A 19904-nucleotide genomic window follows, 5' to 3' on the forward strand; every position below is an offset into this window, starting at 1 on the left:
AATGGCAAGATCAGGATCTAAAATAGGTTCTGATTATAACCAGTAGAGAAAGTCCTTCCATGGCACCTCCTCAACTATCTCATTATACGAGGCAGTTATAGTAGTCCAATGGAGTATTGCTGGGCTGGCGGGATGCTTTAGACCAATGGTTTTGAACTTTTTTGTACATACGGACCCCCAGATCCTCAAATATTACCCATGGACCACAGTAAGTTCCATCATCAGGAAATAGAAAGAATATGGAACTACCCAGAATCTTCCTAGAGCTGGCCGTCCGACCAAACTTAACAACCGTGCAAGAAGGACCTTGGTCAGGGAGGTGACCAAGAACTCAATAACCGCTCTGACAGAACTACAGTGTTCCTTGGTTGAAAAGGGAGAACCTGCCGGAAGGAGAACAGTCTCTACAGCCCTTCACAAATCTTGGGTTTATGGGGGAGTGGCCAGACGGAAGCCACTCCTGAGAAAACCTATGTAAATTTATGTAAATCTTGTGCCAAACAGTTCAATCTTGGTTTCATCAGACCACAGAATCTTGTTTCTCACAGTCTGAGAGTCCTTCAGGTGTTTTTTTGCAAACCCAAGCGGCCTTTCAAGTGTCTTTCACTGAGGAGAGGCTTCCGTCTGGCCACTCTGCCATAAAGCCCAGATCGGTGGAGTGTTGCAGTGATCGTTGTCCTTCTGGAAGTTTCTCCCATCTCCACACAGGATCTCTGGAGCTCAGCCAGAGTGACCATCGGCTTCTTGGTCACCTCTCTCACCAAGGCCCTTCTCCCCCGATTGCTCAGTTTGGCCGGGCGGCCAGCTCTAGGAAGAGTCCTGGTTCCAAGCTTTCTCCATTTAAGAATTATGGAGGCCACTGTGCTCTTGGGAACCTTCAATGCAGCAGAGATTTTTTTTGTAGGCTTCCCCAGATCTGTGTCTCGACACAATCCTGTCTCTGAGCTCTGCAGGCAGTTCCTTCGACCTCATGGCTTGGATTTTGCTCTGATATGCATTGTCAGCTGTGAGACCTTATATAGACAGGTGGGTGCCTTTCCAAATCATGTCCAATCAATTGAATTTACCACAGGTGGACTCCAATCAAGGTGGAGAAACATCTCAAAGATGATCAAGACAAATGGGAGGCACCTGAGCTCAATTTCAAGTGTCATAGCAAAGGGTATGAATACTTATGTCAATGTGATATTTCAGTTTTTTCTTTTTAATAAATTTGCAAAACTTTCTAAAATCCTGTTTTCTCTTTGTCATTATGGGGTATTGAATGTAGATTGATGAGGAAAAAAATGAATTTAAACAATTTCAGCATAAGGCTGCAACATAACAAAATGTGAAAAAAGTGAAGGAGTCTGAATACTTTCTGAAAGCACTATATATATATATATATATATATATATATATATATATATATATATATATATATATATATATATATATATATATATATACATACTAGCCGAAACCCGTGGAACATCCACGGAAGGGAGGATGTGGTGTATGGATAGAGTGTACCATTATGGATGGCATAGGGGATTTGCTTGTCCGAGTAAGAGTTAGGAAGAAAGATGAGAATGAAGAGTGCGTATATGAACAACGTATTTATTGCAATCTACTTAAATGACAACGCTACGATATACTTTTGAAAAATGAATGGATTCGTAATAGGAATCGGCATAGCACCACTCTGGGATTGTCCACTCAGTGGACGGCTTGCTTTCGCCTTCACCTGTCCAATCAGCGGACGGCTTGCTTCGCCTTCGCCCAGCAGACGCCAATACGATGGCGTCGTATCGGCAGTTAATCGGATGCTTTTGGGCCCCAACGTCGGCTAATTCAGATTTTTCGAGTATGGCTGTACGTGATAAACAAAGAGCGCGGTTCGTAGATCGTAAATCCATTAGTGCCGTGGGCATCGGGTCACTGGGTGTGGCGTAAAAGGGATAACAAAGTCGAGTCCTTACGCTATTATTATATAGCTATATATATATATATATATATATATATATATATATATATACAGTATATATTGTTGCGGTTTTGAGAACCCCTCACTTGTAAATACTTGTAAATAATAACTCTTGTAAATATCCTATCATTTAATAAGGTCGCACCCATAGTTAGTCCACAAGCAACACGTAGGACACCATGGGACTTTCAGTTATTTCCTTAGTCTATGTTTAGTTAAGGCTGTGTTCCCAATAGTTGAATCTTCGTTGCATTAATCAAATAAGATAGGCCCCATTCCGTTCATTTTGCACGGAACTAAATTGGTTACGCGGCCTTGCCAGCAGCGTTCGCTGCATTGAGCCTTCGCTGCCTTAAGCGCTCGCCCCGGCCGCCATTACGCACGCGGTCAAGCCGGAGAAGAAGGGGGCGGAGCGCCAAGAACGAGGCGTGGCCCTGTCAATGAACCAACCAGGGCTGAGGTGAGCTTACTGGTGGGCGTGGCGTGGCTTGATCTCTAAGCGCACGCACCAAGCCCTTTCACGGACTGCGCCGGGATGGCTGATTGTGTAAGGACTGTGCAGGGAGCGATCGATGATTACAAACTTCTTTCAGCGGGCTCCGGTTTCATGAACTCGTTTGAAAGGCGCTTTATGAATATTGAGAGAGAGAGAGAGAGGCAGCAGGCGCACATATTACGTATGCAGCAGTCCAGCCCTCACATATGTAAAGGTCCGGTCGCGCGCCAACGACACGTGAAGCTGCCGGCCGTTCTTCGCCGCGGACCCGGAGCCAGACTCGAGTGGACCGGAGCTGGATCCCATCGCCTGGACCATCTGCTCGGACCTTCCTCCCCTACCCATCACCATCCCGTGTAAGTCTGTCTGTTCGTCCTGGGGTTAAGTAAGACTGTATAGATAAGCTTGCTCTGTGTCCTGCTTCTTCTTCTTCTTGTACATTCTTCCCTTTCGTTTCCTCTTCTTTGGTTGTTGTAATAAATCCTTTGTTCTTCCTTACCTTTTGGTTTCCTCTCCATTCGATCGTCTTCGTCCTTTCTCTCCATTGAGTACCTGTGGCACGATTTGGGAAACCGCTCAGGATCGGGTTTAGTCCTTTGTTAATGGCTCGTGCTTCGGATTGCTAAACCGCTCGGCAATTTCCATCTTGTCCACGGTCCGAGCGGGAGTTATCTCCCTGCTTTGCGGTCGGATTGGCACTCAGGTATTTGGGACTCCATTGACCAATCACCCTGGCAAATCTCGACCGGAAAGGAGTGTTATAATTTCCAGGATTGGGTGACGGCCAGCTTAAAAGACAAGGGGATTAACCCCCCCCCCCCTTGGCAAGGGGAGTGCCGACCCCCCGAATCCGCAACAATATATATAGTTCTTGACATGGGTTATACTGGGTGGTTTGCCATTATCTTCCCAGTGTTATTTCCCCATGTTCTATCCTTAGATATACTGAGTGCGTCAAGGAAAGAAGCAGCAGGTTTGTAGAAGCAGCACCATTTTAAAGTCTTTGGTATGACTCGGCCTGGGATTCGAACCACTGACCTCCCAAACTCAGATGGATGCTCCAACCATTACACCACCGAGTCTGGTCGATATAAACGTCACTTTGTGAATGTTTATAATAAGCATTAAGTAATTAAATGGGGGATTCGACATGCGTCGCTTAAATGTATATTAGTTAGATATCGTCAAGCCCTCAGGGGTGTGTGTGTGTGTGTGTGTGTGTGTGTGTGTGTGTGTGTGTGTGTGTGTGTGTCTAAAACCACCATCCCATTTGACCTTTTATTTAATGTGTTACCTTCTGTTATCTCTCAGGTATGTCTCTTTTTAGTGTTCTGGTAGGACTTGGAGTGTGAGTTGGCTCATGAACGTGTATCAGTTAGGACTGCGTTGAGAGGTTTTTATTTTACATACTGGTTACCGTGATTGCTTCTTTTGTTTTCTACACCTGAACCACCATATCTTTATTAAATACACCGTCTCAGGAGCGAATTCTCTCTGTGGTGTGTTACGGATTCGTCACTTCCGTCTTTGTGGTTTTCATCCACTGGAAGCATTTTTCGTTTCATATACTATTATTGTTATAGTTTGGTGTGAAATGGAGATAACTGTCTTCAAAGGAAAAAATTAGTGTTTCAAAAGAAAAACGAAATGGATCGGGAGAAACCGGAAGAGGAAGAAGAAGAGGCTGAAGCGGATCCAGTGAGATCGGGAAAGAAAGGCCGATCTGCTTCGAGGTGTCGAGCGGACGCTGGTGGACGTTGGTCAGAAGCGAATATTGGTTTCCTGTGAAAGGGATTCCTGTGACAGTATCGTTATTATTGTAGCAGATAAACCTGCGTGACGGGTTTTGCTGTTGGTTCCGAAAGTGAATCATTGTTGGAGAGCAGGTACGCCTCCATTACGGGCCCGTCCGCCATTTCACCTCGCACCAGCCATTTCAGCTCGCACCAGCCGTTAGCCTGGTTCTTGTGTGTGTCGTGGATTTCGATTGGGAATTCGCGGTTCTCCGCTTGGGAACTGCTGCTCGTTCATGTCAGCGTCATTGTCTGGTGAACCGAAGGTGTGAATTCCCAGTTGCCTTTTGGGTGAACTTTTGCCTGACTGACGTCGGCCCGACACCTCACCAAGCGGCTCTTCGGCAGCATCGACTGTCAGCCGTCCTGGGTTCAGGTCTCAGTACGACCTGTTTTCGTGTGATCACCGGAGCGTGGATCGACTTTGGCCTGGTGTCGTGACAGTGACTTTGGGGGTGTTACAGTTCACTCATGTGGAGAACCGCGAGTTATTGAGTTTAGAAACTGGTAGTACCATCATAGGAATTATATGGTATTTGTTGTGCAATTGAGGTTTTATTGTACTTGTGCAAGTTGTTATTATTGTGTGATATTAATACAATACACTGGAACCCCGCTATAACGAACACTAGTATTACGAACTTCTGGATATAACGAACAACTTCCCGTCCCTGCATATTTAATGAGATTCTATTGTTTAACGTAAGGAAATCAAGATTGCAAGATTATGGGTGGACGTTGATGAAGACGTTCCCGTGACCAGTTCGATGACCGATGAAGAAATTATCGCCTCCGTTCGTGAAACAACACTGCAGTGTGACATCGAAAGTGACTCTGATGACACCAATGAACCACAAGAAGTTCCAGCAACATCTGATGTAATTGCCGGACTTGAAACAGCACTTTCCTGGTTTGAAGGGCAACCAGTCGACAGCATTAAAGTTTTACAGCTCCGTCAGCTATTATCTTATGCACGCAAAGAAAACGCCACCTCCAAGAGTAAACAATCCAAGATTACCAGTTTCTTCACGCAGTAAATTGAACATTCGGTAAATATTACATGTACTTGAACATTTTATTTATACATGAACTTTTAAACAATGACACAACAGCAATGCTTTTTAAGTTTTTTATTCATACAATCGAACAATAAAATGTACATGAATGAACAATACAAAGAGTTTGTTGTTTTGCATATGAATAGGTGTGATAGTATGGTGATTCGTACGTTATTCAGTATTACGAACACTTCAAAATAACGAACTTTTTTTATGTCTCCCAAGCAGTTCGTTATATCGGGGTTACAGTGTACTTTGGTTTTGTAACGATTGATTGGTGTGGTTTCACCATTGGTCATTGGCACACATAATAGCACATCTTTCTGCCGTGACTCCTTTTGGGGCTCGGAGGTACACCGTGACCAGGGTTTGGGGAGGAGCACGTAACAGGTGGCTGCTGCATTTGGTGATTTATAAAGACCTGTTAAGGGACCATTGGTCACAGTCTCCAAGCCACCTTTAAAAATGCATCACGTGACTCAGGTTGCTCGGCCTGAGATTACATTCAGTCACATGATGCATATTGGTGCAGCATTGGGCCTCTTTAAAACCTCCAATCTGCAAGGTAACTCGGTCCACAGAAGCAGATCCGGCAGGAAGGTCTCAAAACGGGCGACTGCTGCAGTCGCTTTGACGTGACCCTCCGGATTCAAACCGGGCAACCGGAACGAACCAGATGGCTGTTACAATATTTACCTGATGCACCATGTTCTGTTACGGAGCGTCGGTGATGCTGGAGCAGTTTCTGGGCAAGGTTCATCCTGGGCGGTTTGCCATCCCTCTCCCAGCAGTAGTCCGGGTAAGCATTTGTTCATGCTTCCGCCCATAGCTCGCCGACTCTTTGGGAAGGATACCCTGAGATCTTTAATGGCAACTAAAAGACCGTGAAGACCATTAAAGACCCAGATGACCGAAAAAACCCCAAAATACCGAAAGACCCAGATGACCCAAAAGAACCAGAAGACCCAAACGACCCTGAAGACACAAATACTCCAAAGACCATAAAAGACCATGAGGATCTTTAAGTCCCCAAAGACCTGTAAGACCCTTTAGACACATTAGACAGCTTGGGCCCTTGTTCATTTCAAGTTTTACACCACTTGGACCTTTTTTTATTACAAATAAATTACAAATAAATAATATCACCAATATTACAAATAAATTACAAATAAATAATATCACCAACATTACAAATAAATTGCAAATAAATAATATCACCAATATTACAAAGAAATAATATTACCAACATTACATATAAATTACAAATAAATAATATTGTTGTAAATTGTAAATAAATTGTAATGTAAATAAATGTAAATAATATTACAAATAAATAATAATATCACCAACCTGTTGAAACCAAAGCTTTCAGAATCATTGGAATCTCCTGCGATGAAGCTAACTCCGAGGGCCTTTCACTCACTCACCGCAGGCAGGTTGGTGGTCTTTCTGTCTTCTACCGACTCCTCTCCGGCTTTGCTCCCCCAGCTCTCTCTGTGCTCTGTCCCCCCAAATATTCCTACAGGTCGCACAAGATCTGCCAGCAACCCTCTTATGGTTAAACTGCCAAAATCTAGGCTCTCTGCTCACCTTCACTCTTTCATTCCACTTTTCTCCCGCCTCTGGAACAAACTCCCCCACTCGCTTCAATCCCACTCCTCCCTCCAGGTCTTTAAAACAGCTGTTCACCACCATCTCTCATCTTCCCCCATCTAAAACCTTGATCTTTTCTACCCCCGCTAATTCACCGCAGATACACCTTTTTCGAAATTCCAACTTCTTTCCTGGAAGTCCTTGCAGTGTCCATATGTTTTATACCTCTCCCTCCCCCCCCCCCCAAGCCCTCTCCCTCCCACAGTTCTCTCGATGTCCCTGCTCTCAAATGTTGTGTTTGTGTCCTTCCCCCTCTCTCCCCATCTTGTCTACCGCTCCCCTTATTTTGTGTTTTATGTCGGTTTGACTTTTTGTGTGATTAATGTTGGCTCTTTCACGAGCCTCGATCTTGTAATGTATATATATATATATATATATATATATATATATATATATATATATATATATATATATATAGATATATATAGATATATATATATATATTGTTACAGACGCGGTTTTAGATGTTAGTTTACCGAGCGGTTTGGTATTACCGCGTCCGAACAGTTACTCCCCGATTAGAACCCTATCCCGCCCGATTCCACTCGAACGTTGGCCGAATCGCGCTACGCTAAATCAATGAAGGAAAGGACACAACGGCTGGGATAAATGCAACGACACAAGAGTAGGTGATAAATGTTGCTTCTGGGACACCTCCGTTTAACATGGGAAATCCCTATCTAATGTCATTTACCCCTTGTCTTTTTCAAAAATCATAAACACCTCTATTTCTCCCTCTATGAACCTATAATCCTTCTCACCTTATGAACCTATGATCCTTCTCGCCTTATGAACCTATGATTTTCTTCCTTTATGAACCTATAATCCTTCTAGCCTTATGAACCTATGATCATTCTCACTTCCATGTAATTTTCCCTCTCACCATCACTTTTCTTCATTTCCCCTTAACACCTCTATTCCTGACCCCCTTGGTCTTATGGGCCTTTTTCTCTTACTATCAATGATCATTGTTGTTCATTGATGATTGATTATGTTCGGGTCCTGTGCCACACACTTTTTGTTAAGCTCCGCGCCACTTTTTGCTAAGCTCCGCCCACTTTTTGTTAAGCTCCGCCCACTTTTTGTTAATCCCCGCCCCGTTTTGGTAGGCCCCGCCCACGTTTTACTAAAGCCCACCCACTTTATAAACTCTCCAGCATTACATTATTTTTAGTTAAGACATTACATCATTTTCTGTTGAAACATTACATCATTTTCTGTTGAAACATTACATCATTTTCTGTTGAAACATTACATCATTTTCTGTTGAAACATTACATCATTTTCTGTTGAAACATTACATCATTTTCTGTTGAAACATTACATCATTTTCTGTTGAGACATTACATCATTTCCAGTTAAGACATGCCCAGACTTGCCCAGACTTGCCCACACTTGCCCAAGGGAATTTCCACAGGAAATGACACACCCAGTCTTTCTTATAAAAGGCACTAACCACACAGGCCTTTTCAAACACACTTTCTGCTTCACTTGAGAATGGACTACTATGCTGAAAAGGAGTTGGATAACTTTGACATTCCTTGGAGTCCTACTACCTGTGTGGAGCTCAACCTTCAGATTGATGAACTGGACTCGAACCTCTTATCAATGGAGGTAAGTTTATTTATTTATTTATTTATTTATTAAATTATTTTTTTTTTTGTATTTTTTTTTTTGTATATATATTTATTTTTTTTTTGGGATATTTTTTTATTTATTTTTTTTTTTGTATATATTTTTTTTAGTATTTTTTTTTTTATTTTTTTTTTTTGTATATTTTTTTTTTTAGTATTTTTTTTTTTTAGTATTTTTTTTTTTTTTTAGTATTTTTTTTTTTTTTTTAGTATTTTTTTTTTTTAGTATTTTTTTTTTTTTTTAGTATTTTTTTTTTTTTTTTAGTATTTTTTTTTTTTTTTTTTTTTTTAGTATTTTTTTTTTTTTTGTATATATATATTTTTTTTTTTTTTTTTTTTTTTTTTTAGATAAGACTCGTGCAAGAGTCAACAAAGTTTCTTTTAATATTCATAGAGCTTGATTTATATAAATAATAATATTGTATTAAATTAATGCGTTGTTATTTTCTCTCACAGGAAATTGTATCTGAGATACAAAATGAAAATACCACTTTTGCCACAACCTGGGGTGAAATGATGATTGATTTGTTTGAAGACCTTTTGAACAACCAAGACCCACAGAACGAGTTCTACCTTGATGACCCAGCCAAAGAGTTATACCGTGGAGACTCACTAAATTTGGGAAAAACAAATTATGAGGTCTGCCTAGATGGTTCTAACTGTGGAGCCTACCTTGGAGACTCACTAAATTTGGGAAAAACAAATTATGAGGTCTGCCTAGATGGTTCTAACTGTGGAGCCTACCTTGGAGACTCACTAAATTTCATAAAATTAGGAAAAGAGTTTTACCTTGGAGACTTTGAAAACTGGTTTCGTTTTGGAGACTCTAGCTGTGTGGAGCTAAACCTTCACCTTGATAAACTCGATTCAAATTTCTCATCAATGAAGGTAATATTTTATTTTAATATACATATAATAATTGTGTATTAAATGTAAAAAATAATTAATTAATACGTTGTTATTTTCTCTCACAGGAAATTGTATCTGAGATTCAAAATGAAAATACCACTTTTGCCACAACCTGGGGTGAAATGATCGATTTGTTTAAAGACCATGACCAAGAGAACGAGTTTTACCTTGATAATCCAACGAAAGAGTTTTACCTTGGAGGCTCTTTGGATTCTAAAGCAATGAACAATGTTCTTTCTTTAATGACGTTTGATTTAAGGTAAGTTCAGTTGATTAATAATCAATTAAAGTATATGTTATTTCATTCAATATTAGATAAGTAATATATTTCTTTTTTACATGTATTTCAGCAATATCAAGAAAGTTCGGGGAAGAAGATGCTGGAAAATACTTTCTTCCCATTTCTACTTTTTCCAACTTGAAAGCCTTGAAAGACAGAATTGGAGGAAGAGGAAAAATATATATATTGAAATACGTATTAAAAAACATTTTAAAAAAATATTGAAATACGTATTAAAAAAAGAAAAGGAAAAAAAGATTATGCTAGGGTTAGGGTTGGGATTTTGAATGTGAGGGTTAGGGATGGGGGTTGGGTTAATGGGTTGGGTTAGGGTTGGGATTTTGAATGTGAGGGTTAGGGATGGGTTGGGTAAGGGATGGGGATGGGTTAGGGATTGGGTTGGGTTAGGGTTCTGGATGTGAGGTGAATTTTTGAATGAATGTCAAACCTCACAGACTCATTTATCTTATATTATCATTGAATTGTTTTTAAAAAGTTGGGAAAAGATAAATAGAATTGGAAGGTCATACAAAGAGATGGAGTTAAGAACTTTTTTTAATGGTTGATGTAATGGATTCAGTTGTTTTGACTAACAAATATGGTGTTTTAATGTGGGGGTTGGGTTAGGGTTTGTACATTATTATGACCCACTCACACACACACAAAAGTTAAGCCCCAACTAAAAAGTTGTGGGATTCTGTGTTTGGGGTTCACAGATTTAAAAACGTATCCCCATGATACACACAAAAGTTAAGCCCCAACTAAAAAGTTGTGGGATTCTGTGTTTGGGGTTCACAGATTTAAAAACGTATCCCCGTTATACACACAAAAGTTAAGCCCCAACTAAAAAGTTGTGGGATTCTGTGTTTGGGGTTCACAGATTTAAAAACGTATCCCCATTACATTTTTTTATTTATTTATTATTTTCAAGGGTTATCAGCTTTGTTTTTTGTAATTCCTGTGAATAAAATGACCCTAAGATTTCTTCTCCATTTAAATCATATAATTTGTAGGTCCAAGGGACTGTATCCATTACATCAACGATTTTAAATAATTCATTAGTCCATTTTTTTGTATAACCTTTCTCAAAATGGCTTTTCCATCTGTATATTCTTACAATATCACCAACTTTGAACTTCGGTTTTCTCAAATTAATCTCCTTTTCATATTCTAATTTTGTAAATGATTCTGATGGTTTTGATTTTGTTGATGAATGAACGGTATTATTGTAATTATCTACAATACCCTGAATTAAATACACCCATTTTTGAGAACCGAGTTGTGTGAATTTTTTATATAGCCTCTCTTTCAAAGTACGATTAAAACGCTCAATAACAACTGCTTTTCCTTCATTAAAGGTGCTGTATAATTTAATACCCTCCCCCTTAAGAAATTTCATAAATATTTTGTTATAGAACTCTGTTCCCTCATCGGTCCACAGTTTCTTTGGTTTTCTTTTATCCCTATCAAATATTAGCTTAAAGGATAACATTAAAGTATCACCCTTTTTATTTTTTAAAGGAACAACCCAGGCAAATCTACTCCTCAAATCAATAACGGTTAAAGCATACCTGTATCCCCTGTCATTATTCAATTCAATTAAATCAGCGGACCATATGTAGTCAGTGTCTTTGGAATAAACCTTCCTTCTTTTAAACTTGGTGATTATAGGTTTGTGTAATTCTTCAGCCAAAAGCTCCTCAGTCTTGATGACATCATTAGAGCCTAATAGTTTTTTGAGGGTGAATAACCAAGACCAAGTTTCAATTTAGCATTTATCAAATTTCTCACAATAAACCTATCAACTTTCTCTCTCAACGTTGGATTTTGTATCAAAGACAAATTATACAACATTTCTCTGTCGGCTTTATGTTTTTCAGTCAACGTAGTGGTTTTCCCATAAGCAATATCATGCTTCATACACACTTCATCAACCCTATTTGTAGGTTTAGACCAAGGTTTAGGATTGTCAGCCTCATCTAATCTTTTATCCAAGTTTGTTCCTGGGCCACAGAAAGAATACCCTGGAAGGTGTAATTCCCCTGGAATTCCAGTTGTTGTAAATTTGCTACCTGACAAAAACTTTTGTATGTCTCCTCCACTTTTATGAGAGATGAATTGACACTTTTTAGAGCCACACACTTGACATATTCCTTTTTGATAAACTCTATTATTTTTAGCTTTAACATAACAGATATTTTTAGATTTAGTTTTCTTTTTACATTTGAGACAATAACTCATATTTATTTATGAGAAAAAGTCCTACATAGTGCCAAAACCTTTTTGGTTTTCAACATATACATTTCTATCTTGATTTTTAAAACATAAAGAATCCTTAGAAATGGCTTCACTCTCTCCTCCATTTATTTACAAATAAAACTAACTAAAGTCAATAACACCAACATCATCAACTATATGTTGTATATCTGCGCTCTGAATTCATTATAGCAAATTTAAAAACCAATAAGTTCGGAAGAGTCATTAATTCTTTATTTTCCTCTTCAGTGCGTTGAGATTTATTTATTTGCCGTAATACCTTCAATCTTTCATTAATCTCAGGAATGGTCATATTTTTATATTTTTCCACCCTCTCTCTTTCCTCCCTCTCCTCCTTCTCCTTCTCCTCCTTCTCCTTTTTCTCCCTTTCATCCCTCTCCTTTTTCTCCCTCTCCTCCTTCTCCTTTTTCTCCCTTTCCTCCGTCTCCTTTTTCTCCCTTTCCTCCTTCTCCTTTTTCTCTCTTTCCTCCTTCTCTTCTTCAACTCCTTCCTCATCCCTTGCTACCCTTGAGCTTGAGCCCCAAAGAATATTATACATATACTCATCTGGATTTTGAGATATTCTTGTATCTATAATTATTTTTCTCATAATAGGATACCAATAAGATTTGTTGACGATTTCTAAAAGAGTTTTATATTTCATAACTTTGAGAAGTTCATTTTTATTTAATATTTTAAACAAGTCTCTATTTGTGGGTTTAACAATATCAGTATAAGGCCAGTTTTTTATGACAAAATTCCCATGTATATGCTCCAAATCATAAGGTATGTAATACCGAGCACCCTTTTCTTGTAGGTATCCTTGAATACAAAAATTATAATTCTCTTGTAGTCTTCTTCCTGCCATTTATGTATCAGAAATATATGTGAGATTAATATTATGACAGGTAATACCACCCCATCTTCCCACTACCAAATCGGTTTGTATTCCTCGGCTTTCTATCCTTATCTCATTACCTTCCTTCTTTGTCATGCGAACCATCGCTATACTATCATATATTTTTCTTTTCTTAAAATCACGTATTTGTTGTTTACTAATTGTACTTCCACATAAATCCTTATCTTCACCAAGTGGATAATATTCTTCTTTACGAGACTGATTTAAATCATGTAGGTCTTCTATGTTTATTGAAAAAGACCAATTATACCCTAAATCAGGCATATCATACCCCCATTTATTAATTCGCATATTAACTAAATGTCCTTCTTTATAAAATTCAATTGTAAGCAGGTAGTTAAATTCAATGAGGAAAGGTGTATGGTCAGTATAACCAGGTGTTGTGGTTGTAAATTTTACTTGTTTAACAAAACGTGCTGTTTTCTTTAAAAATATATATTGTGATAAATCACTTAATCTAATTAAGTCATTCGCATCTGTAGGGTTTGGATAATTGATTAATTTATAAGTATTCTTCATATTAATATTTTTACTTACACTATATTTTTGTCGTTCAGCCTGTGCCTTTGTATAATAATTTGATAAATCAATATCCTGAGAGGATTTTCCAAAGATAGAACCATCTTTTCCAACATAAGTCATTTATATTAGATTAAAAATGATATCATAAAAATTTTCATTATTGTTGAGTTGAAATAATACATATAAACATAATTGACCACAACATTTGGAATTAATTTCTTGAACTTGAAATGTTTGATAAACACCATTCTGTAAGAATTGTATTACTTCAACAGGTGGTGGCATACCATAACTATCAAAATAATATTTATCCTGACTATTATGAATACAAACCCAATGAGAACCATTCTGTGTGTCTAAATTCATAATAATATTCTTTGTATTCTTATTTATATGTATTAATTCATCTCTCATACAAATAACCACATTATCAATTTTTAGTATTTTACAATACTTAGCTAGTTCTATATTTGACGTTGTATTCTTTCCAAATTGTTTAAACCATTTATCCATTTATTTATGAGAAAGATACAATCCATTACCCCGTTTAGTTAGTTTAACACCCGCTTGAGCGATAGAGGAAAGCATATCTCCAACTAACAATCTAGCTTTATCAGGTAGACTTTCAAGTTTTTGAGCAAAATCTACAATTACACCACTTCCACTAATTTGTTTCTCCAACTCCTTGTTATGTCTTTCCAATTCTTTTTGAGCTTTTAGTTGTGCCTTCCTTTCGTTAGCAGTTTTTATCGCTGCTGAAATACCACCAGTCAATGCTCCCGCCGCACTTAAACCAGCAAATAAAGGAATTAGAAATGGGAGAAATCCTCCTCTTGACTCGTCTATTGAATATTTCTTTAACATAGGTTTTGTCATTTTAATTTTAAGTGATCCAGCATCATTTAGTGTTTTCACCTGCTCTCTTGTGAGTAAAACATCAATTCTTACTGCTCCTTTTCTTTGAAATGTATTAACATTAATAATACAAGGCTTTTGATTTTGAATACAAGATGTTAATTTATCAAGATTGATTTGATTAACATATACCCCTACCATTTATTTATGAGAAAAAACCTATGTGATATTAATCATAACACCATTATCTGTATTAATCTGTAATTCTGTTTCCTCCAAAAGCAAACAATAAGCATCAACTTCTTCATTCTCTCCTCTTTCAATGTATAGAGAAGTATCCACTCTATTAGACTTTATAGTTTCCTTTTGAGAACTCAGGTCAATTGCGTAGATTGTATAAAGTTTTTGAAACGCAACCATATCCAAAATAGGTTCATTATTACCATTACTTTCACACACCTTTTGGTAGGACTTGTAGGCTTCCGCATAATCATTTTTTTCCCAATCAATTTCCAATCTATCTCGCGGATAAAATGTTCCATCAAGAGAAACCCGAAGTTGTTTCACCTTAGCATTATCACTCAGCGCATTATTCTTATTAGTACCCTCCTCTCCATCTGGTTTTTTAAAAATGAGCCAGAGGTATCGTGGCTTTCCTTCAAGAACACCCAAATTCCAAGTGTAGGTAGTGTGTTCCAGTTTAACGTGTTGACATCTTCTTTTAAGGTATGATACATTTAGCGGTTTCTTTGAGTTAAGTCTTCTATTTAACATCTCTTCCGTTTTAAGATTAGGAGTATATTCACTGATATACCAACACAAATCATTAATAACAAATTTATTATTTTCTCCAAAAGCATTTTCATCCCCAAAAAGCAACCTATTTACATTATCATTCCTTTGTAGTTGAAATCTAATTTTAAGGCCATACAAAACTTTATCATAATCACAAAATCCAAATATACCTTTCAGAGGTACTGCTACCGTAAAACTATTCTCTGCTTTTGTATCATCATTATACATTGACTTCCTTTGACTATAACCAGGGTCAGCATTTGTTCCCGTTGACATATCAGGAATAAAACCTTCAACAGCTCCCTTACCCATTCTATCACTAAACGAATATAGTGTAAATTTCATCATTTCAGATATAGCAGAGACATAATCAACCGCTTCAACCTCTTGTGTTCCAATATACAGGCGGACACTATCAAACATTTTCCAGAAGAAATCATTTACGAGTGTAGCATTAGTATTATTCGCAGCCTTAGTGAATTTAAATTTACACAGCAAGAAACTATCAGCTATATTCAAGTAAGTTTGTTGATTATTTATTTCAAAACTTTTTGTTCCGTTTGAATTCCAGTCTGTTCCTGTTATAGCATTTACCTTAAAATAGTCTTCCTTTTTAGTAGAGTTTGAAATGATAATCGTATCATCCAAATCATAGATACTATCAATCGCTTCCATACTTGTATTTATATAGCATTAAAATCGTTGAAACCCTGACCCAAGTATTTTAATGATTTTTTGTCGTTCTTGTGAAGATAGTTGAGTTTTACCTTTTTTTATTTCTTTGATTGCTTGTAATTTATGAGACTCCTTTTGAGCATCTTTTATACTCTTTATAGCACCCGCAACTGAGCCCACGGCTGAAGCAGTTGAACCAATTAGGTCTTTATGTTTAAGGATGGTTGAACCAATACCCATTAGAGTATCAATTATCCCATCTCCTTTATTTCTAAATTGATGTCCCACACCCCGTTGTCTCTTTGGTTTATAGTATCCTCTCCCAAGAAACATACCTTCACCCTTATAGTATGGTGAAAGGAACATCCCATCCCCTGTAATTATTTTATATTTTCCCAACTCGTGTTTTCTCACAATAACCATTATTTATTTATTGAAAAACTTCACGTAGGTGAATTCTGATGGATATAATTTCATCATTAAAGGATATCATACGATTATCTTGGTCGGTTATCCTAAAATTTACTCTGTATATGGTTTTTCCTGACACAGGTAAATAGACAAGATTTTTTGGTTCCATATTAAATTTATAACCAATCGGGGTTGAGTATGCGCTGAATGAAAATATTGTATTTGTTCTTATTCCATCGTTATAAGCACCATCAATCAAATCACAATGAATTAATACTGAATTTATACCGGAGGATATTTGAATGACATTATCACTGTAAAACGTCCCGTTAGTTTCAATCTTTTTAGAAGAGAACCCCAATAGCTCTCTGAACGAATTTTCAATCGTGAAATCAACTTTATAATTATTTTTAAGTTTAATAGTTGATTTTGAAGTGTGTTTTTGAATATCTATTACAATATTTTTTGGTTCATCACCTTTTTCTTTCATAAGGCGAGAGACTTCTGAAGATATTTGAGAAATCTCGTAAGCACCGGGTGAAACGGTTATAGTTTTATATCCACTTCCTGGATTATAACTAAACTTGTTGTTTTTCTCTGTGATATTAAAAAGGGTATTGTAAGTCTCCATTGACAACAAAGAAGCCTCATATTCTTTTTTGGGGTCAAGTTGTAGTGGGTAAGGGAATGAAGCTGTGTAATCACTCGTTGTGAAATTAAAACTAAGAATTGTGCTTCTCATCTTATTTAATATCTAATAAAATATCTTTGTATTGACATTTATTAATTATTTTCATATTCATCAACTGATCTAAAATGGCGGATGCTTCATTAAAACAATTGTTGTTTCCAGCCTTCTTACTACCTAACAACAATAATAACCTATTAACTAATTGTGATGGGTCATTTGGAAGAAAACTAACACCCGAACCAAGCTTACTTAAAGCATCAATAATATGTTTCTCCTTCTCATTCTTCTTACTTTTACCAGCAACAGAAACTCCATAATCAAGTGCGTTTAGCAACTCAATATACTCTCTATCTTCCTCTCTTTCCATATCAAGCGGTTCATCAAAATAAGGTGAATTAGAATGTCCATCTTTTGTTAGAAGAAACATTAATCTTGGGGTTAATTCAACATTTGGTTGGTCAGAACTTAAGAACACCAATTTATCATTAAATATCAATAACTTTTCTTTCACAAGATGGAACTGTGCTGGTTCTTCTGTTGGAATGAGACCTGCTCTGGTTTTTGAACCCTTCAAATATTCATTGTTTTGAAGAGCTTCTACAATATAATTGGAAAGTTTATTTACCTTCTCAAGATGCCGAAATAATCCTTCATCATCATATTCTAATTCTCCAAGTTCTTGCTCTGTCATTTGGCTAAAATCTTTGAGCATTTGAAATTTTTTTGGAGTAAATTCTACCGTGGGAACTGTAGGTGAAATCGTTTGTTGAGTTTTTAAAAGTGGTTTAAAAAATTTCTCTTGTTTTCTTTCAAAGGCTTCTTCACCAGTTAGTTTCTGTCTCCTTTTCTTCTTTATGTCTTCCTGTTGCTTTACAACTTTTGAAACCAACTCTTGATGTTCTTTAAACTTTCTTACTCTTTCTTCGGTATTCATTTTCTGTATTTATTTATTGAAAAATATCATTTAGTATCTCATCTTGTTTCACAACAATATATTTATATTTTCCGATCGTGTGTTTCATATTATTTTCAAATTCCTTCTTACTACGTAATGTAGAACAATTATCTCTCCAAAAATTATTTGTATCTATTGAATTTAACTTAAATAAAATAAAAGTATTAGCATTGTTTCTTATTGAGCGCCGAGGGAGTTGAAAATATGACTGACTAAGATAAATACAATTACAAGAAGAATGTCTCCCTCTTGTATAGTAGCTATCCATTACTGTTTGGTTTCTCTCATTAACACAATCATCAAAGATAACGAGGTTCTTTTTTGATTTATCTAAATCTTGAGGTGAAGGTATATCATCCGTATTATCACTGAGAATACAAGTTATGGGTTTTAGTTTTGATTTTGATTTCTGTGTATCACAAAATAATTGTATTATATCATCAATATTATAATCATTTAGTTTGTTTTGAAGTTTAAATAAACCGATAATGTCTTCCTTTTTAAGACCCGCATTAAAACCCTGTGAGAGTAGTTGATACTCAGGTTGAAAACTTGACTTTGTAAAAATTATTAAATTATCATAATCTAAAAAATTAGGACTAAGGAGCATCTTTAAAAGTAAACAGGTTTTTCCACATCCGCTTGAACCGACTATTAGACATCTCAATGAATTTGGAAGATTTTTATGGTTATTAAATTTTATCTTATTTTCCCAAACGGGTAAAAAATCATTCATTTATATATTTGGAAAACAAGTCATCCAACTTTTTTTGAGTTTTTTGAGAAACTCTATATTTTATCCTGAGTTCAGGTTTAATTTCAAAATAATCCATTATTTTGTTTATATAGTATCTTGTATTAACATTTCCATTAAAATTATTTTGAATAATAAATATCATTAAACCCTTATACATTTCCTCAATACAAATAGTCTCTTCCCTTGTAAGAAATGGTGTATTATCACCATAATACTTAACATTCATCTCTCTTATTAATCTTGTAAAGTAATTCATTTTTGGTTCTAATTTAAAAGAGTTATATATTTTTCTATATTTTTTGTTATCATTAATTAGAAGATAATCACAGAAAATACATTGTTTATATGCTTCTGATTCTGTATTAAGCCCCACTCTACCACAAGCCAGACAATTCTCTAATTTATCATATGGAGAGTCTGGAAATTCTAAATATCCTTCAGAATTTATCATATTTATAAAGTAAAATTATACTTAAAACAAAGTGCCTTTTTTAGAGGCTTTTTTAAAGATGAAACTGTGCTTAAAGTAAAACACCTTTGAGCTTTTCAACTCGTTTTATGTATATAACTTTACTTAAACTAAACGCAAATTTATTAGCTAATAAATACAATGTTTCAAAACACAAAAGACAAATTTCAATCAATCTCTACTTCGGTGGAAGATATAGAAAAATATGTCAAAGATGTTAAATTGAACAAAGATAAATATGGAAATTTTTGGATTAAACCCATAATGGAGAATAACATGTGTCCTTTTATTAAATTTACGGGACAAGCTATGTTAATTAATAACTCTATTAAAGTAAATTTGACAAAAGTTTCTCCACTACTACTAACAATTTACTCAAAGCTTGAAAAGGTCATTGATAAAGAAGCTTTGAAAATGAATGATAAGACCATCAACGATTCTAGAGGAAACATTTGTATATTCTTTAATAGACCCAAAGATGTGGGTGAAATTAATAATATGAATATTAGTGGTGAACTATCATTCCGTACTCTGATTATTAGAGATTATTTGAAAATAACATTTAATGTAGAAAATATTGTGGTTATTAGTTCTAATGAAAGAAAACATATAGATATTGATGGAAGTTTAATGGTATGTAAATGAGTGATATTAACAGTCAATACTCTGAGAGTTATTATACTGAGAGTCTAGGATCTGAAGATAGTTATGATACTAATAGTTTGTGTTCAAATGATAGTTATGAGAGTAGCTTTATTGATGACTCAGATAGTGAAATTGAAATTGATGAACTAGAGTATCTAAACTTTC

The 19904-nt window shown here is 36.2% G+C and overlaps 1 protein-coding gene across 1 annotated transcript; it reads left to right on the forward strand.

The window, feature by feature from the left end:
* The first annotated feature begins 8414 nt into the window (after positions 1 to 8414).
* Positions 8415 to 10076, forward strand: LOC144893939 (uncharacterized). Its single transcript, XM_078785179.1, has 4 exons — positions 8415 to 8580; positions 9057 to 9488; positions 9575 to 9768; positions 9860 to 10076. Exons 1-4 carry the CDS (start codon positions 8464 to 8466, stop codon positions 10074 to 10076), a joined length of 960 nt encoding a protein of 319 aa, XP_078641305.1. The 5' UTR covers positions 8415 to 8463.
* Positions 10077 to 19904: the final 9828 nt, after the last annotated feature.

The sequence above is a fragment of the Myxine glutinosa genome, chromosome 10 (genome assembly GCF_964187855.1).
Source record: "Myxine glutinosa chromosome 10, kmMyxGlut1.1, whole genome shotgun sequence".
In the NCBI taxonomy this organism is placed as follows: Eukaryota; Metazoa; Chordata; class Myxini; order Myxiniformes; family Myxinidae; genus Myxine; species Myxine glutinosa.